Below are 20,038 nucleotides of genomic sequence, written 5' to 3'. Positions count from 1 at the left end.
AGAGTATTAATTATGGATAAGAAGTGAAATTAATTTTTTATAAAATCTAAGGCATTTAGCTTTCAACATCAGCTATGTATGCAAAAGTACTCACAAATATTACGAATGATTATTAGAGATGGGCTATAATTGTGGATTATCCAGAGCCTGGTGTTTTATGATACATTCTTGGAAAGCTGCCCACCATATTGGCAGCTCGAGCTTAACCTTAACTTTTCTCTATTTACATAACAGCACTGCTGTGGGACAATCTCTTTGTACACTGTGAAGATGTATTGTTGCTACGGAGCCTTCTGATTGGCTTAATAAAGAGTTGAATGACCAACAGCTAGGCAGGGTGAGGATAAGTGGGATTTCTTGAGAGGAAGAGATGAATCTAGGCAAGAGGAGATTCCTGGAGACCCTGAAGAAGTAGGACGTATGGTACAGACGTGAGGTAACTGAGTCATGTGGCCAAATGTAGATTGAAATAAATGAGTTAATTTAAGTTATAAGAGCGAGTTGGAAAAAAACCTAAGTTAAAGCCAAGTTTTCATAATCAATAATAAGTCTCCATATCATTATTTGTGAGTTGGCGACCCAAAGGAAAGTAAAACTATATGGTACCACTGACAAACATCTTCAAAGACAAGGAAATTAAAAGTCCAAATAGTTCCTTTCATCAGTAAAGCATGCCCCCTCCCCTGCCTTAAAGCAATGCAGAAGGAAATAAAATCAACTGCAAATAAACATGGGCATGAATTGTGTTGGTTTTAGCCTTCTCAAAAGATACCTTTGCTGTATTCAGTGTTCTTTCTAGTAGCAGAAATCCTTCTTGCTCTCCTGGAAGCCTTGGTGCTCTGCTTCAGGCTTCCCCCTGGTAGGGTCTTTACACTGACTGGAAGATATGGTTTGTTCTGGTTCACACTACATTCTCAGCCATCGGAGAAGTTCATGGCTGACTATAAGTGATGTGGGCGAACTAATTGTTGAGTGTGTATTGAGATAAAGTAGAAAGAAGATAATCCCTTACCTTTGGGGAACGGACATTTATGTGGCTGGATGTGGCCTCTGGAGTACCTGCTATCAGATCCCGGATTTTGTCATCGAGCTCCATGCTCTCACACCTGGCAAGCAGGACACAGGAAAGTCACATGTGGAAAAGTGGATTAAAATTATCTGAGGAAACGATGAGTTCACAGAGACAGGAAGGTAGCATTTGGACAGAGTGACTCTTTGCAAACTTTCTTTACCAACAGGTGCAACATAATGCTGTATTTACAGTCACTATTGGCTGCATTTTAGCTATGTTTACTTGAGTTCAGGATACTGACTTGCTCCGTGAAATCACACCCAGTAAGCCGTGTAGGACAGGACCAAAATCTATAGAATGACCTATTAACTCTGTGTATGTATGCAAGTGTGTGTGTGTGTGCGTGAGAGAGAGACAGGAAGAGAGAGAGAGAGAGAGAGAGAGAGAGAGAGAGAGAGAGAGAGAGAGAGAGAGAGAGAGAGAGAGAGAAATTGAGCCCCATGGATTAAGAAGGAGCTCTAAATTGTCTCCAAATAAAATAAGCATAGAGATGGAAGGCCAAACAGTATGTTTGCATGGCAGTGGCTGCTTGGACTGTCTACCTTACCTGGTGCTTTCTTTGTGAGTAGCTCTCAGGAGGAAGCAGTAATATCTAGGCTTATGTTAATACTTGATTTGGCTCATATTTATTAGACCCAAAGTAAGCAACTGACCTTACTGACTCATGTCTAGAATGAACTATCTCTCTTTTGTAAACCACAAAGCTAGTCTTGCTTGTTTTCCATTATTTGTAGCAAGAAATCCATAAGTAATGTAACTTGATTTGATAGTTTTTTAAAAAATGTTCCTAGCAGGCTGTTAAATGTCTGTTCTTTACACCGTCACATACACTCTGCACTGCCCTGATGTAACACAGAGTCTATTGGGTCATACAGAACATTTCATGTCCAAAAATAATGACTGTGTACACTGCTAAATTTGAATCTACCTTCAAGGCTCCCTTAAGAGGATTCCTAAAACCCCTAAGTAACCATGTTACATTTTTTGTCACTAACAAATACCTGAAAGGAACAATGATAAGAGAAGAGATGTGTTTTGGTTCAGTGTCTCAGAAGTTTCTGTCCAAGGCCAGCTGGATTAATTGCTTTTGGGTGGGGTTGCAGGGATGGGCTAACATGTCAGTAAATATGAGCCTTGTGAGGGCTATGCAGAAGAAAAATGATGGCTGTGCCATCAATTGTCCTCCCACTTTCCCTGCCATGCCATCGGGTCCCTAGTCATTTGGATGGGGACTAAGGGCAGATCTTCCCTTGCAGACATGCTCAGAACTGTGCTTTGATAGCCACCCAGGTGTCTCTCAAATCAACCAATCAATACATCAATTAATGATCACAGAAACTGTCCTTCAACCTTCAGATTCATCAGGCTTCTAAGAAGCAGTAGAACTGGAGGACACAGAAGCCCAATCCCTACAGGTTGCTTTCCCACCTGTATTGTGATTGGGACTTGCCTGCCACTGCTTCCTGGTATTACAGCCTTTGGCAGAAAAACACGAATCTTCGCATTTGAGATGACAGGCAGTAAATACAGGCTTGTTTCTTTTCCTTAACATCACAACCCTGACAACTGGGGCAGAAATTGTTAACCTTGGTAGATACCTGTTTTCTTTTTAGGTCACCAATTGATTGTATCCACAGTTATAGCCTTATTATAACACAATTACTATGGTTTCCAGTGGAGTATAAAACAAAACAAAACCCAGAGAAGCTGGGGAGACACTCTGTCTTTAAGCATTTTCCTGGGATCTGAGTTTGACTCCCAGAACTGCAGAACTCATCCCACCAAACACAGTCTCAGCATTAGGAGGGCAAAGCCATGTGGAGTCCCAGGGAATTCTGCCCAGCTATCTGTGTCTACTTGCTGAACCCCAGATTGAAGAGGGAGCATGTCAGGGAAAAAAAGGTGGACAATGCCTGAAAAATGAACCTTGGGTTGTCCTTTTACTTTCATATACGTGTGTGGACAAATTTACCCTCCCCTCTCTACACACCCACACTCACAGCCACTTTAAAGCAAAATTTCATCACATAAGTATAATAGGAATTAGTGGAAACAAGTGAGGACATATGTCAAATCCATTTGACAATGAACTTTAGAGAACCAGCTCCCCTGGCCTTCTGTATGCTTGTGAGCTGTGTCTCCACAGAGGACTACCCTCGAGGGAGGCCCGTGGACCACCAGAGAGGACAAGGAGAGGGATGAGTAATTGCCAGGAATGTTTGGAGTTCTTGCGCTTTCAGAATTAGTTCAAAGGTTTCCAGTAGAAACATCTTTAAAACATTCAAACATTAAGCCACAAAATGACTGTCTTCATTGCCATTATTTACAAAGCTCACCGTGGGCTGTTTAATTATTTAAATTTTATTAGTTGATCAGATATAAGCTATTGTTAACCTACATAATCATGACTTATTGTCTTAAAGAGAAATTTTGTGTCTAATCTAACCCTTTTGTTCTAGCAGCTCCTTTTTAATTGATAATATAGACACCTAATTCTCCAAGTGCTTTGTGACTGAACCACCTTATCTTTTTATTCATGAGTTGAATAAACCCTAGGCAGGTGTTCATTTTGGCCTGTGCCTGAGTCATGCTTTCAGCACACATTGTATGTTAACACCACTGGGTACTTACATCTTTCTAGCTGCTATTGGTGGTGCACAGTGAACACACAACCCAAACAAGAAGACTTGGCTTCATGGTCACATGAATTAGCACTGGCATGTAGGTAAATTCCCAGAGAAAATAATTACACTCAATAGACAAGACAGAAAACCACACTTGTGGGAGTCACCAGCAGACCTATTCATTTCCTATGTGATGGAGAAACATTCTCAGCTGAGCAAAGAACAGACAGCAAAGCCAGGACAAGAATTCAGAGTTAGTGCTTTTCCTCCTTCAGGGTCCACATGTTCTGCCCACACACTGCTAGAGTCACAATTTGAGCTTTTATCTTGTGTTGCAAGCCTTGATTTCAAAGGAAAGATTCTGGAGAACAAATTTCAAGTATGGGACAAGGAAAAATTGGCAGTAGTTTCTTTTTTAATGGTAATGCTTCCAGATGCTCAAATATCAGAGGTAGGTAACCTAGACAGAGAAGTGACCCAAAAGATACTGATCAAGAATTAAAGTTCTACATGTTTGTTTTTACTAGTTCATGCTGTGTAAGAGTTTTATCTGAGACATAACATTGTCTTGGACGGAAGCTCATCAAAACTCAGAAAGGATGAAAGTTAAAAGTTTCAGGAAGTCCCTGAAGCTCACCAGATTCACTGGGGCTCCTCCCTCTCTGAGGTTATACTTGTAACAAGGATTATGAAGGCTCTCTAAGACAGTGGGACTACCTAGAAAGAGGCTCTGACCCACTACATTGTCTGGAAGAGACATTCTCTCACCTATAGAATCGCCTGCAAATTGTGCTATGCACTGCAGTCTTCCAGTACCCATAACCATGCTGCCACCCATGCTGGGTCAAGTAGTTGTATGAGTAATTCTTGCTTTTGCATGTAAAGTCTTGCTTGTCCTCCTGTATGAAACCCTAATAAATTAACTGGCTCACCAAGCTGAACTTTGATGGTACCCTTACTTTTATTTATTTGGGATGAGTAAATTTTCATTCACATCTTCCCAAGATTGTTGTCACAAAACATTATGATTGATACATATGCCCTTGGCTTTTGGGGGAAAATTAATTAGTCAACAAAGGAATTGCATGTGGTGTTTTAAGTTATTAAGTCTTAATGTTTTAGTTACCGCACTAATGAAAACATTGAGTTGTAGCTTGAGAAGTAGGAGAAGAAAAATACATTTTCTCAGAGTCTTTAAAGTTTTTTATTTTGCATTTATTTATTTATGGGGGTCAGTTCTTTCTTTTCACCATGTGGGCCACAGGATGCCACCAGGAAGGCCTGTTGGAAGGTACCTTTACTGGCTGAGTCCTTGGATGACCTTCAGATAATTTGTAAAGTAGTATTATTCTTGGACAAAAAGAACCATTTCCAAAGCTTTATCTAAGTCAATGTGTTTTTAATGATGTAAATAACTCTCTAAAACTGTATTTCATTTCTTTTTTTATTTTTGAATGGGTATAGTGTTTTTCCTCAATATATGTTTTTATTTAAATTAGAAACATGAATGCATTTTCATTTCTGACATTAATGTCCACATGATCAGGGTGTGTATACTGTTATTGCCCTCCTGCATTCTTGGTTGGACCCTGGTTTATTTTCTACGTTTTGAGATCATCCAGGTCTCTCTTCTGATGTTACGTGCACTGGTCAAACTTCTTATGGCTGTGTCTAGAAGAACCACCATCAGAGAGAAGCCAGACTGGAGCAGATGCATTGTGGCTACATTTGTTGTCTGGCCTTTCATCTCCAGCTGGTTCATTAGAGTTGGAAATGCTGCACTAATTTAATTCTGTCTCTAGAGGGTGCTCTGGATCTAGTTCTTTAGGAAATCCTTTTTTTGCCTTTGGTTCCTTGTGACTTTCATCTTGAATTTTAACTTCGGAAATTGAAATGTTGAAGGATGTATGGAAGATAGATGGAGGAGCAGAAGGTGTGGTTTACATGTAAATAAAAATTATGGCTCATTTATTTTGTTTAATACACTCTTAAAGTTTTAGTACAATATATTTTGATTCAAAATTATAGAATACATCATCAATTAGCATTTCTTCTTTGTGCAGAGACTATGCTAATCTTTAAATTGCCACGATTTTAGTAGCTGGACAACCAAAGGAAGCACCTCTATTATTTTTTTTTAATTATGTATCTTTGTCATCACAATCCTTATTGGATATTCTGTACAGCAGAATTACAAAGCAGTTGTCTTCCTACATTCACTATGGAAGGTTAGACAGGTCTTGATAAATGCATAGAATTACCTTACATATAGCAGCAACCAGTGATGACTTGATTGAGAATGTTCTGTAACTTTTCCCACCCCTAACACAGGGGCTTTGCTCTTAATAGCTTGACAAAAGGATAGGGGATATGCTCTCTGAGATTAAAAGAATTGTCACATATGTACACAGGACTGTAGTAGTCTTCTTTTTGCCATGTTCATATGGACATAAAATTTGTGAATTTAGGATTAGATACTTTCAACATCAAAGTAAACAAAAACAAAGCTCCATTTCAGGGCTTAGGAGTAGCTCTGGGGTGGTGTGCCTGCTTAATGTGTGCACAGTGCCAGGGTTTAGGCCACAGCATGAGCAAAAGGCATTGTAATCCACAAATAAACTATTGACCTCTAGGCAGGCCAATAGCAATTTTTGATGAAGAACAGGATGTTTATATAATTTCATTGTATCTGAATCAAAAATATTTGACATTAAAGTAAATACTAGAGAATAACATAGAGAATCTTGGGGCTGGAGAGATGGTTCAGTAGTACAGCACTTTCCATGTAAGCATGAAGACCCAAGTTCAATCCCCCAAACTCGTGTAAAGAAAAAAATAAACAGATATGGAAAGAGTCTGCAAGTCTGTTCCTGGCCGTGAGGAGGGTGGGGACGATGAGATGGTGGCAGGAGGATTCCTGAAGCTCACTGTTGACCACTTTAAGAGAGTTTCTGTAAAAATAGGGTAGAAAGTATCTGAGGAAGATATTTGATTCTAGCCTCTTATACACACTCATGATCATACACACACATGTATATGCACACATGTACACACTCACACATACATGCATACCCATATATGCTTACACACACACAGATGCGCACACATGCATGAACATGCACACACATATACATACATACAGACCCATGCACACAGGAATATACAAAGAAGAATCTTGGTAGATAGCTGTAGCTTATACAACTGATAGTCAAAATCATCAGAAAAGTCCAAATTATAATCAGATAACAGAACACATTAAAAAATGCTTAACAGCTATAGTTTTTCTGCTAATAATTTAAAACCAGGATACAATTATGGGAATACATAATTGCAGTGAAGCTGAGAACATGTCTACAAGACATTAGTGTGTAATATTCTGGAAGTTCAGTAATGAATTCCAAGGAAAGAGCAAAGAACTGTCACAGACTGCAAGACAGAAAAGACTGGGGACAGTAAATGTCAGGCTTGATCCCAGATCGAATCCTTTCTAGCCCTGTTGGAATGAAGAATAGACAGGGTAACTGGTAAAACTGGAATGAGGTAGTTGTGTGCCAATGCTCATTTTCCGATTTAACGGTTCTTTTGTGATCCTATTAGAGGAGGTTGCTGCTTATAGGAACCACACAGAAAATCATCCAGGAATAACTTACATCCAAATGAGTGAGTAAAAATATTGTTTGTATAATTCTCTAAAATTCTATCAGAAGTTTGGAGTTATTTTAAAAATAAAACTATTATCCTTAAGCATAAGAAATTTTTTAAAAAGGTCTAATTAATATTTAAATTATCTTATGCTCAGTGTAAGAGTCATTTTATAAATATGAAACAGATCATTGGGTAGTGGGAATTATGATGGAAGCCACTAGGTTCAAAGCCCCATCCTCCAAAGATGGCAGAGTTAGTGACACTGTCCTAAATAGATGGATTGCTATCCAGTAAACAAGCCTAAAATTGTATTTCTGTTTACTAGAAAAGCAGATCTTATAAGGTTGGCTCCTGTTTGCCAAGAACCAAGTTAATCCTCCAGAACCCTCCCTTAACATTCCCCTAAAGGTCAATATGTGTGGCCTGTATCAGATCAGATCCCTATCCCTGCTTAATGTCCTAGAAAACCTGCTTCCTTTCTGTCACATTGCTCTTCTCTCTGCCACACCCTGCCCCCCCCCCACAATGGTTCTGGCGATTTGATCACCAATAAATCTTTCTACCCACAAAGTGAACTAGTTCAGTAGTTTCTCTGCATCATTGCTGATGTTTGGTGGCCAAAACCTGGGAGGGACACTGGGTTCCTCCCAAAAGGCCCTGTCCCTCATGATTTAACCCAACTGCTGATTTTCAACCTTCCTGGGTCACTTTTTTTCTGCTACCTCCTATCTCTGTCCATATTTGACTCCAGAGTTTATTTAGACTGCACCTGCTCAGCTGCTTCTCCTCCACCTTCCCTAACCACTTGTATTTCCTCATCCACTCTGTTAAGTGCCACCTTGTCCTTGTAGCCTCGCCCCACTCTCTCATTGGCTCACTGGAGCTCATCTTTCTGTTTCTCTTAGTTCCTGGAACCTACTACTATTGCTACAAAAGTTGTGTGCCAGATAGTTTCTCCATGCTTCCTGGGAACACTACTACAAGGAGAAGGGCTACTCCTCCACGGATCCTAGACATCTTTCTCCCAGGTCTCTTTCCCTTTGGATCATCAAGTTCTTGCCCTTCATTTTTTTCCTTTTTCTGTAATCATTATAACTGAATGTTTATGCTGCTACCATCTTGATAACTGTGGTAGTCTGAATAGGAATAGCCCTTACTGGCTCATCAATTTGAATGCTTATGGAGTGGCTCTATTTGAAAGGCTTGGAAGTGTGGCCTTGTTGGAGGAAGTATGTCACTGGAGGTAGGCTTTGAGGTTTCAGGAGCCCAAGCCAGACCCAGTGGCTCTCTTCCTGCTGCCTATAGACCTAGATGTAGAACTCTCAGATACTTCTCTGGCACCGTGTCTGCCTGTGTACCACCATGCTTCCTTCTCTGAAAACAATGGACCAAACATCTGAAACTGTAAGCAAGCCCCAATTGAATGTTTTTCATTCAACAGTTCCATGGTTGTTAATAAAATGCCGACAAAGACAATAACCTCAGGATTTACTTTGTTCTGGCTCTAAGGTATAAACCTCCTTGCACTGTTTGCAGGCACTTATTAATTGCTTTTTCTACAATGAGGATTTCAGTGCAGATTACAGATAGTTTCACATTAATATTTTTTAAACTCCTCTCTTTTGTCACCTTTAAAGGATTCATGCAAGCTCTAGGGAGCTGTGACTTGGATTTATCTGCGATAGGTCAAATGGACCTCTTTCTCCCTCTCCTGTTGGGTGTGTGTTCTCTTTGTCTTCCAGACTTCCCAGGCAAAGAGACAGACTTGGAAGTAGCAGGAAAGGATTCCCCTAAACTCCTAGTCTATATCTGTCCCAGCAGATTGCCACTCAGCTGACAGACACCACCCAGGAATCAACTGTGGCCTTGAATCTGCTTCAAGACAGACTCATCTCCCTAGCCCTAGGTGATCCTGAAGAACTGGTAAGGCCTGTATCTGCTGCAAGCCAATGTGAGCCATCTGAAGAAGTAAAAACAGAACTGGCTTGGGAACTACACCCTCCAAGGTCCAGCTTAGGATTCTTGCTATGGTCTTCTCTGGGGCCCTGGCTTCTATGCCTCCATGGCCCACTGGTTTCTATCCTTCTCATGATGGTTGTTCCTTGTCTCTTTGGGTTCCGTAAGGAGAGAATTAGCGAAATTACCCAAAGGTTGGTAAACCAGAGGCTTCTGATGGAAATTCCTAAAGTCTCTTACCATCCCCTGCCAGCTTGACTCCTTGTTTTGGACCAGCATTCCAGACTCTCCTCTTCTCATAGCCCCCATCAACAGGAAGTAGTCAGAGAACCCATCAACCCTTATCATCAATGAAAGGCTGAAATGTTACATCCAAGGCTGCCCCCAACCCCCTCAAAAAGGGTGGGAGGGCAATGCTGACAACATTGTCCTAAACAGAAGAGTTTTGGCCAGGTAAACAGAACAATTGTACAATTGTTAATGGGTAAAAAAAAGCCTAAAAGTGAGTTTACTAGAAAAGCAGGTCACCTAAGGTGGGTTCCTGTTTGCCAGAAACTACCCTTAATTCTCCAGGAGCCCTCCTTAACCTGTTCCCAAAGGTCAGCTAGTTCCTGGTCAAGAGCCTGTATGTGCTCAGATCCCCACCATGCTGGCTATCATACAGAATGTGTTTGCTCCTGTACCTCTTGCTCTTCTCTCTGCCCACCCCTTCAGAAATAGCCTTGGCAGTTTGAACCCCAATAAAACTTTCCACTCACAGGTTGGTATAGTTCAGTAGTTTCCCTTCATTATCACTTATAGAGGCTATAACATTTTCCCTAGGTTTGTGTAGTTAATGCAAACAAACTCAACTAAACTAAATAAATATGTAAAAGATCATCACTAAGTCACTTTGTACTGATCAGCACCAAATATTCCAGAAAATAAAGGAAATATTCCCACTGTGATATTTAAACTCCAAATTGTGAAATATTCAACATAAACAAAACTCAAAACTGGAAGGTTTCACTTCCCTAGGAACCTCTCCATAGAACTTCTCTCACAGAAGTCTGCCCTTGAAGTACAGGCCAGGCTCCATATTAATGAGAAAAAAGGGAAATGAATAACAATTTCTTTCAACTCAACAAACTTTCTATAAATCATCTTTGTGTAGGGCCCATTAACCTACAGAATCTATTGCACATAACTTTATTATTTTAATTAATTCTAGATACAAGAAATGTGCATAAAATTATTTTTAATTATGTTTTTATTAAGATATAAACTTTGACTTTACACACCAGAAAACATCGCATATGTGGATATTTAGTACAGTGTCATTTTTATGCAAAAGCTGCCAAACCAATTGTTTTCTACTCCTAAATAAAATGCCCAGAAATTCCTCTTTATCTTTCATGAAATGTTGATATTGTTTACACGGAAACTATCACATGTGTTTCACATGAAGATCAATAAGTACAGAAAATATTTGCCACAAATCAATTGCTTTTCTTCATTAATTTTCATAAACTTGACACAAAGGACAATTTCATGTTTGTAGAAATGTAACTACACAAATTATGAAAGAAATAGTTCTAAAATTGAAGAATTTTGAATATTTGATAGGATGGAGGAGCTTCGTGTAACTGGCACTTCCAGGATAATCTACTAAATTCAGATAACCTGTTGTTTAAAAACGGGGATGGGCAAGGGAAACAGCTATGTGGGGCAGCTTGCCTAGAATGTTCAAGGCCTTGACCTTCACCCCACACAAAAGACAAAGGGGACCTGGGAGACCTCTCCAAGTCAGACCTGTCTTCCATCTCACAAGTGAGGAGGCTGAAGTCACCTGCCCAAGGCAATGTCTTAGCCATAGCATTAACTTAGCAACAGAAGATGAATTTCTACACCTAAAAGGAAGACACAAATTCCTCTATTTACATTTATAGATTTTGCACCATAAATAATGATAAAAATCAATTTTAAATTTGTTCTTGTAGATGGCTGACAATAGCTAACAAATTACCTAGAACTATGGCTAAAAAAATAAAAAAAAAACCTGTGTATAAGTGTGATCTGTTCTCTTCTTCCAGCAAGTGGGACTTATGGATCAAAGGAACTTGGGTAGTCAGGCTCGGTGGCAAGAGGTTTTTATACTAAATATCATCTCACCAGCCCCATTTTCTGTTTATATTTTTCTTCAAAAAATTGGGAATTGGTGTGGGTATCAGTGAGGAGGCCTAGGCAACCTATGGGGCCTTGGGTATTATTTAGCCCTGGCGTACAAATAGACTTTGAGTGCCCATGTAACAATATGGGAGGCTCTCTTAGCCTGGATTCTTGGGGGAGGGCCTAGGCCCTGCCCTGTATGAAATGACAGACACTGGAGATCCACCATGTAGCCCCTCACTCTCCCTGGGGATCAAAGTAGAGATTAGGTAGGAGACTATTGGTGGGGGAAGGGGGAGGAGGAGAGGGATTGACATGTGAAACAAGCTTGTTTCTAGTTCAAATAAAAAAAGGAAGAAAGAAAAAATGTTCTATTTTATTCGGATGCCTTACGAAAAGCTACTATATGAAGTGAACTTATGATTAGAATAAAAGTTTAGTTTAAGGCATTTGGGAACAAACATAGATTTTATTAGTATGAGAGTTAACTTGCAAATACTTAAATAACTTAAGTTATTTAATAAATAACCTAAAGATACCAATTTTCCAAGTGAAAATCAATTGGAAAGCATCAAGCTTTTGCCAGTGTGATCCAGTAATCATGCTTGTCATCATCAGGAGGACTAAACCTGCTTCCCTGCTACAGTGTTGGGACTGAGGAGCTATGAAGAGCACAGGTCCACGCTAAGTACAAACCAGATATAACCTAAATATCATCAGAAAGCCAAACACAGACAAAACACTGAGACTCATCCAAGAGTCCACAGGAATTTGAGGTCATGTTTAGATGTTTAGAAACCTTTATCCAAAATATGTGGGCTACCACGAGGGGAAAAGAGGGCTTCACAGTGTGGTTCTGGTAAATAAGGAGACCTAGGTAAGAAATCAAATACCTTATCCCAGGGCAGCAGAGACCCCTACTATAGCTTCTGTAAAGAAACCCTTGATTAATGACACAGATGGCATAGCCTCACAGAGGGTCCAGCGCAAGCAAAGACAATTTAAATATATTTCTGAGCTGGAATTCCAGGGGTAGGAGCTTCATTACCATTTACAAATGGTAAATGGGGCTCCTATCTAGATATCTCTACACACACACACACACACACACACACACACACACACACACACACCACAAGAAAGAAAGAAAACTAATAAAAAGGAAAGACTAAAAATTTAAGTATTGCCGGGTGGTGGTGGCGCACGCCTTTAATCCCAGCACTTGGGAGGCAGAGGCAGGCAGATCTCTGTGAGTTCGAGGCCAGGTTGGACCGACAGCCTCCAAAACAATACAGAGAAACCCTGTCTCATAAAAACCAAAAAAATATTTAAGTATTGAGTATATATGAAAATGTTTTTTTCTATTTTTAAAATTCAATTCTAGAAGAGAAGTAAGAGTATTAGGTAATGACCACATTTCTAAGTGTAAATATGTAGCAAGGATCTGGGGTAGGATAGTTTCATTCAGGGTTTTTTTTTTTTTCAGTTATAAGAGGGATGAGATACACAGTGATATTGTTAGCCATTTTGAATAAAATGCTAAAGCAAAAAGTATAATAAAGTGAATAGAGTGCCTTCTGGTCCTTGCCTGTGAGGAGCCGTCCTCACTATCGCTATCGCCATTAGAAGATGGCGCTGACATCTGCTGTCAGTTGGAGTTTACCGTTTAAGCTGTGCCTCACCCGTCATCTGGGGTGATGAGCAAACCACCAATCCCGGCTCTACATGTCTCACTCGGAGCTCCTAGGCTTATATAAGGGGCTGGGTTTCTTAGCTTGGGGTCTCCCTCTCAGAAGCTGATCATCTATCTCTCAAGATGTATTAAAGCTTTACTGCAGAAGGATCCGAGTGTCCTGCGTCGTTCTTGCTGGCGAGACGGTAGCGCGGGACATCTGGTGCCGAAACCCGGGAACTCTTCAACATCGCCGACGCCGCGGGAGACCCCTCGGAAGACGGGGCGGATTCAGAACTACAGGGACGTAAGTTCAAAGAGGTATACTTTATCCTAAACACCCCTTTTCTCGACTTTGGCCTTAGTTTGTCATCACCGTGGGACGGGTCAGTGGAGGCTTTGGTGCTAGTCCTGTTTGTCCTTCTTCATCGTGGCTGGTACTGACAGAACGGTGCTGTCAGTCTGGTAAGTCGAGCGCCGTTTTTTTAGATAAGCCGCTAGCGCGATGGGGTTGTCACAGTCAGTGGTTACTGCCCTACAGACTGTGCTAAAACAAAGAGATCTCAAAATTACACCACGAACACTTCAAAATTTTGTAAAGGAGGTAGATAGAGTGGCACCATGGTATGCTTGTTCCAGGTCCCTCACTGTGGCCTCATGGAACAAGCTAGGTAAAGAACTAGACAGGAAGCATACAGAAGGAGATCTCCACTTAGGTACCAAAGCCATTTGGAAGCTAGTTAAAAACTGCTTAGAGGATGAGGCCTGTCATCCTGCTATAATAGAAAGTCAGGGAACCTTAGAGGAAGTTCAGGATAGCATGTCAAAAACTAAATGGAGTGAGAGAATGGGAGCTCGCAAAAGGAAAGACATGTCTAATAAAAAAGGCCCTCCCCAAGAAGTTAAGAAAGGGGGGAGAGAAAAAAGGGAGTGATCATTCACCCCCTAACAAATCTAAGAAAAAGAAAAAGCCAAAATCTAGCCTATACCCTACGGTAGAGCTAGAAGCCTTAGAGCTAGATAATTCCGATTCTGACACTCTGGATTCTAGCGAAGAAGGTGGTCTAGAGGAGGAGGTGACACGGTATGAGGAAGAAAGATATCACCCTGATAGACACCGGCCGCTGAAAACAAAAATGAATGTGAGGCCACCACCTATAAATCCGGCGGGCTCACGCCCCTCGGCGCCTCCGCAGTATGAGCTTCGGCTAAATACTGGTACTGACTCCTTTTTACCTTTAGAGGAACGGAAAAAAATACAAATGGCTTTTCCAGTATTCGAGAATGTAAAAGGCAAAAGAGTACATACCCCCCGTAGATTACAATCAAATCAAAAAATTGGCCGAATCCGTTCGTAATTATGGGGTCAATGCTAACTTTACCACAATACAGGTGGAAAGACTTACTAATTTTGCCATGACTCCCACTGACTGGCAGACGACAGTGAAAGCAGTGCTTCCCAACATGGGACAATACATGAAATGGAAGGCTCTCTAGTATGATGCAGCCCAGGCACAAGCTAGAGTTAATGCCACAGCTAAAGATGAGAATCAGAGACAGTGGACATTTAAAATGCTAACAGGTCAGGGTCAACATGCCCTTAATCAAACCAACTACATCTGGGGCGTCTATGGTCAGGTGTCGGCCGCCGCTATTAAAGCATGGAAGGCCCTCACAAAAAGGGGAGAATCCAGTGGACACCTTACAAAGATTGTCCAAGGACCCCAAGAGCCATTTTCAGACTTTGTGGCCAGAATGACCGAGGCCGCCGGTCACATCTTTGGTGATTCAAAACAAGCTATGCCCCTGATTGAGCAACTTGTCTATAAACAAGCAACCCAAAAATGTCGAGCGGCTATCGCCCCTCACAAAAACAAAGGTTTACAAGATTGGCTCAGAGTGTACAGGGAGCTGGGGGGGACCCCTAACCAATACAGGACTAGCTGCCGCCATTTTACAAACACACAGACATAGAGATTTATCTAGTCAAAAAACTTGTTTTAATTGTGGGAAAATGGGGCACCTTAAGAAAGATTGTCAATCCCCTAAAAAAAACAAAAAAACTAAAACTTTGCCATCGTTGTGGTAAAGGTTATCATAGGACTAATAAATACAGGTCAGTCCGGGATATAAAAAGGGAGGCTTCTGCCCCCTATTAAAAAACCCAAGGTACCCCAATCAAAAAACGGGTCACGGGGCCCATGGTCCCAGGGCCCTCAAAAATATAAAAACCGATTTCAAAAAAACAATCAAAAAAAAGTAGAGGCTTCCAAGGAACCCCCAAAATGGACTTGCGTGCCGCTTCCGACTTCTTACTCATGCCCCAAATAAATGTTCAACCGGTCCCAGTCCATTCCCCTGGACCTTTGCCCCCTGCCACCATTGGGCTTATTCTGGGCCGTGGCTCCTTAACTTTACAAAAACTCATTATATATCCTGAGATTGTTAACCCATATCATAAAGAGGAGATTCAAGTTCTCTATTCTAGCCCTCGGGGTGTATTTTCTATAAAACAGGGAGATAAAATTACACAACTAATGTTACTACCCTCCCTCGGGGATGGAAAAACCTACACTTTACAAAAAAGGGCTATGGGATCTTCTGGAAGTGATTCAGCCTATCTGGCTATACCCCTAAATGAGAGACCTACAATAAAATTGTTAATTAATGAAAAAGAATTTAAAGGGATAATGGATACGGGAACAAACAAAAGCATTATTTCACTCCATTGGTGGCCGAAGTCTTGGCCCACTGTTGTTTCATCTCATTCTCTACAAGGTCCTGGATACCAGTCCTCTCCTGCCATCAGTGCCTCAGCCTTAACCTGGCAGAACGCTAAGGGCAAACAGGGATGTTTTACCCCCTATGTGTTGCCACTCCCTGTAAATTTATGGGGACAGGATGTGTTACAAACCATGGGCATGACCCTAACTAATAAATACTCCCCCCAGACATCAGACATTATGACAAAGATGGGGTATACAAAGGGTAGAGACTTGGGTAGGCAAGAACAAGACAAAATAAAACCCATTACACAACATAAAAATCGGGATAAAAAAGGACTGGGTTTTATTTAGGGGCCGTTGAGGCTTCACGACCCATACTGTAAAAAACAGAGGAGCCGTTATGGGTCTCTCAATGGCCTCTATCCTCTAAAAAATTAGAGGCTGTCACAAGATTAGTGCAAGAACAGGAATGGCTGGGGCATCTAGAGCCTTCTACCTCCCCATGGAATACACCAATTTTTGTTATTAAGAAAAAATCTGGAAAGTGGAGATTACTCCACAATCTGCGGGCCATTAACAATCAGATACATCTTTTTGGCCCTGTTCAAAGAGGACTTCCTTTGCTTTCTACACTTCCTCAAGATTGGAAGCTTATTATTATAGATATTAAAAATTGTTTCTTCTCTATTCCACTTTACCCACGGGATAGACCAAGGTTTGCCTTCACTATCCCTTCTCTTAATCATATGGGACCAGACAAGAGATTTCAGTGGAAGGTACTGCCACAAGGCATGGCCAATAGCCCAACAATATGTCAACTATATGTACAGGAGGCTTTAGAGCCAATTAGAAAACAATTTACATCTTTAATCATGATCCATTATATGGACAATATTCTTATTTGTCACAAAGAGTAAGATGTTTTACAAAAGGCTTTTCCCATGCTGGTGGCTGAATTAAAACAGTGGGGATTAGAGATTGCCTCAAAAAAGGTTCAAATTACAAATACAGGCCTCTTTTTGGGCTCAATGATTACTCCCAAAAATATAGTTCCTCAAAAAATAAAAATTCACAAAGACTACTTACAAACATTAAATGATTTTCAAAAACTTCTAAGAGATATAAATTAGTTAAGGCCCTTTTTAAAAATTCCATCTACTAATCTAAAACCCCTCTTCGATCTCCTGGAGGGTGAGCCTCATATCTCCTCACCCAGAAAATTTACCCCTGCCGCCCACCGAGCCTTACAGATGGTGGAAGAGGCCTTACAGGAAGCACAATTACAACGTATTGAGGAGTCACTACCTTTTAATCTGTGTGTTTTTAAGACAGCTCAATTGCCAACTGCAGTCCTGTGGCAACATGGACCATTACTTTGGATTCATCCAAATGCTTCCCCTGCTAAGATTATTGACTGGTACCCTGATGCTGTTACACAGCTCGCGCTTCGCGGAATAAAAACAGCTGTTACACATTTTGACAGGGATCCTGATTCCTTGATTGTGCCTTATACTGCTGCACAAGTTCAGACCTTGGCAGCCACATCTAGTAATTGGGCAGTTTTAGTTACTTCCTTTTCAAGACAAATTGATAATCATTTTCCAAAACATCCAATTTTACAGTTTGCCCTAAACCAGGCTATAGTGTTTCCACAAGTGACAGCTAAAGACCCACTCCCAGATGGGACTGTGGTGTACACTGATGGATCAAAAACTGGTATGGAAACTTATGTGGTCAAGGATAGGGTTATATCTAAACAATATAATAAAACTTCACCTCAAGTTATAAAATGTCTAATAGTACTAAAGGTTCTTGAGGCCTTTCCAGGACCCCTCAATATTGTATCAGATTCCTTTTATGTGGTTAATACAGTTAATCTCCTTAAGATAACTAAAATAATAAGATCCTCCAACAGAGTTGCTAACATCTTTCAAAAGATACAAGCTACCTTGTTAAATAGGAGATTTCCTATTTTCATTACCCATGTCCAAACACATTCTAGACTCCCAGGTCCCATGTCCTTAGAAAATGACTTAGCGGACAAGGCTACAAAGCTGGTGGCCACTGCCTTGTCTACCCACACACAAGCAACAAAAAAATTCCATCAACACTTTCATGTGACGGCTGAGACCTTGCGCCGTCGTTTTCCTCTATCCAGGAAAGAGGCTAAAAAAATTGTTACTCAATACCAAAATTACTACAAATTCTTACCTACTCCCCACGTGGGAATAAACCCACGTGGCATTAGACCATTACAGATGTGACAGATGGATGTTACTCATATTCCCTCTTTTAAAAGGCTTCAATATGTTCATGTTTCTGTTGACACCTATTCTGGCGTAATGTTCGCCATGTCCCTAACAGGGGAAAAGGCCTCATATGTGATTCAACATTGCCTTGAGGCCTGGAGTGCTTGGGGAAAACCCAAAATTTTAAAAACAGACAATGGACCAGCATATACCTCTCAAAAATTCCGACAGTTTTGTCGACAAATGGATGTTACCCATCTAACTGGCCTACCTTATAACCCTCAAGGACAGGACATTGTGAAACGTGCCCATCGTACACTCAAATCATATCTGATTAAACAAAAGGGGAGTATTGAGGATGTTCTACCCTCGGTACCAAGAGTTGCTGTGTCCATGGCACTTTTTACCCTTAATTTCTTGAACTCTGATGCCCAAGGCCACACTGCGGCCAATCGCCACAGTTTAGAGCCTGATAGGCCAAAAGAATTTGTAAAATGGAAAGATGTGCTAACTAATGAATGGAAAGGCCCGGATCCTATTCTAATAAGATCCAGGGGAGCTGTGTGTGTTTTTCCACAGGAGGAAGAAAACCCCCTGTGGATCCCTGAAAGACTCACTCAAAGAGCTCCTTCACAACTCCAGAATAAGAAGGATGGAGGCCAAGTGGGTGATAAAGACTCTCCTACTCGGGATGATGGTTCCTAGTATGATGGGAGAGTTACGGTGGGCCATCATGTCTACCTTCCCCCTACCGATGCCAGTGATGCATAATGCCCAGGAGTTCCCTAGATTTTTCACAACTAATAGAGAGTTGGGGCTTGCCTTTTTGCCTTTAGATCCTCAGATACAGAGTTTTCAGGATGAGAAAACCTTGTCATTGGTAGGAAGCTTGTGCTTTACTGTGATTTCTTCATTAAAAGATAATTTTATTCATATGGATCCAGAAAGATCTAATACTAATCCTTTTAAATTAATGAAAGCTGTACTGATCTTTCTCCTATGACAATGATTGCTGGAGGATATAGTGAAAAGGGACAAATTACTTTTAATTAAAAAGGGGCATTAGGCAACAGTCTGAGTGAGGGACAGAGCTCTGGATCATCTAATTGGTCCTCCTCCAATGTTAAGTATACCCCTTTTAAGAGAACTAATTATTCAGCTGCTCCAATTTGTGTTTGGCTGCCCTTTATTTGGGTTGTGAGTAATAATACCTTAGGTAAGAATCAAAAATAAATAAATTGCTCTGCTTAAAATTGTTTTTATACATTATGCTGGGATGCTATTAAGCACCCTTTTGCTTTGGTAATACACATGCCTCGATTTGTTCCAGTTCCTGTTGAGGTGCCAAGTAGTTTAAGTTTGTTTAGGGAAAAGCGAGATTTTTGAGATCTCTACTATTATTGTGGGCCTGATAGCTGCCGCCGCGGTTACTGCTTCGGTTACCGCCTCGGCCCTTACACTTTCCGCCACTGTACAGACAACTCAAACCATTAATAAACTATCAGCCACTGTGACCATGGCCCTAGATAAACAGGCCACTGCCAATTCTCAGATACAAGGAGGCCTGATGTTGGTAAACCAACAGATTAATTTGGTTCAAAAACAATTGGATATATTGTGACAGATGGCCCAATTGGGATGTAAACAAAAGTTGCCTGGCCTTTGTGTCACTTCAGTACAATATAAAAATTTTACAAGAACAACTAACCTGTCAAAAGCTCTGTCTCAACATTTATTACAAAATTGGACTTTTGAGTTTAAACAAACACTCCGTGAGTTGAGAATGGCGATCCTACAAGTGAATTCCACGCGTCTGGATCTTTCTCTGATGGAAGGCCTCTCCTCCTGGATTTCATCTACATTTTCTTATTTTAAGGAATGGGTGGGGGTGGGATCATTTAGCCTAGTTCTCTACTGTGGAATAGTGTTGATGCTTTAGATGGTGT

At 40.8% G+C, this 20,038-nt stretch overlaps 1 protein-coding gene across 1 annotated transcript in view; it reads right to left on the bottom strand.

The window, feature by feature from the left end:
* Positions 1-20,038, bottom strand: part of Tnip3 (TNFAIP3 interacting protein 3) — a 112,282-nt gene that overhangs the window by 70,723 nt on the left and 21,521 nt on the right. The window contains exon 2 of the mRNA XM_040738853.1: positions 1,013-1,106. Within this exon, the coding sequence (XP_040594787.1) occupies positions 1,013-1,106 (94 nt within the window). The remainder of the gene's footprint in view (positions 1-1,012; positions 1,107-20,038) is intronic.

Source organism: Mesocricetus auratus, unplaced genomic scaffold (genome assembly GCF_017639785.1).
Source record: "Mesocricetus auratus isolate SY011 unplaced genomic scaffold, BCM_Maur_2.0 Super-Scaffold_100676, whole genome shotgun sequence".
Lineage (NCBI taxonomy): Eukaryota > Metazoa > Chordata > Mammalia > Rodentia > Cricetidae > Mesocricetus > Mesocricetus auratus.
The sequence above is the reverse complement of the archived record's forward strand: the minus strand, read 5'-3'. Positions and strand labels throughout refer to the sequence as shown.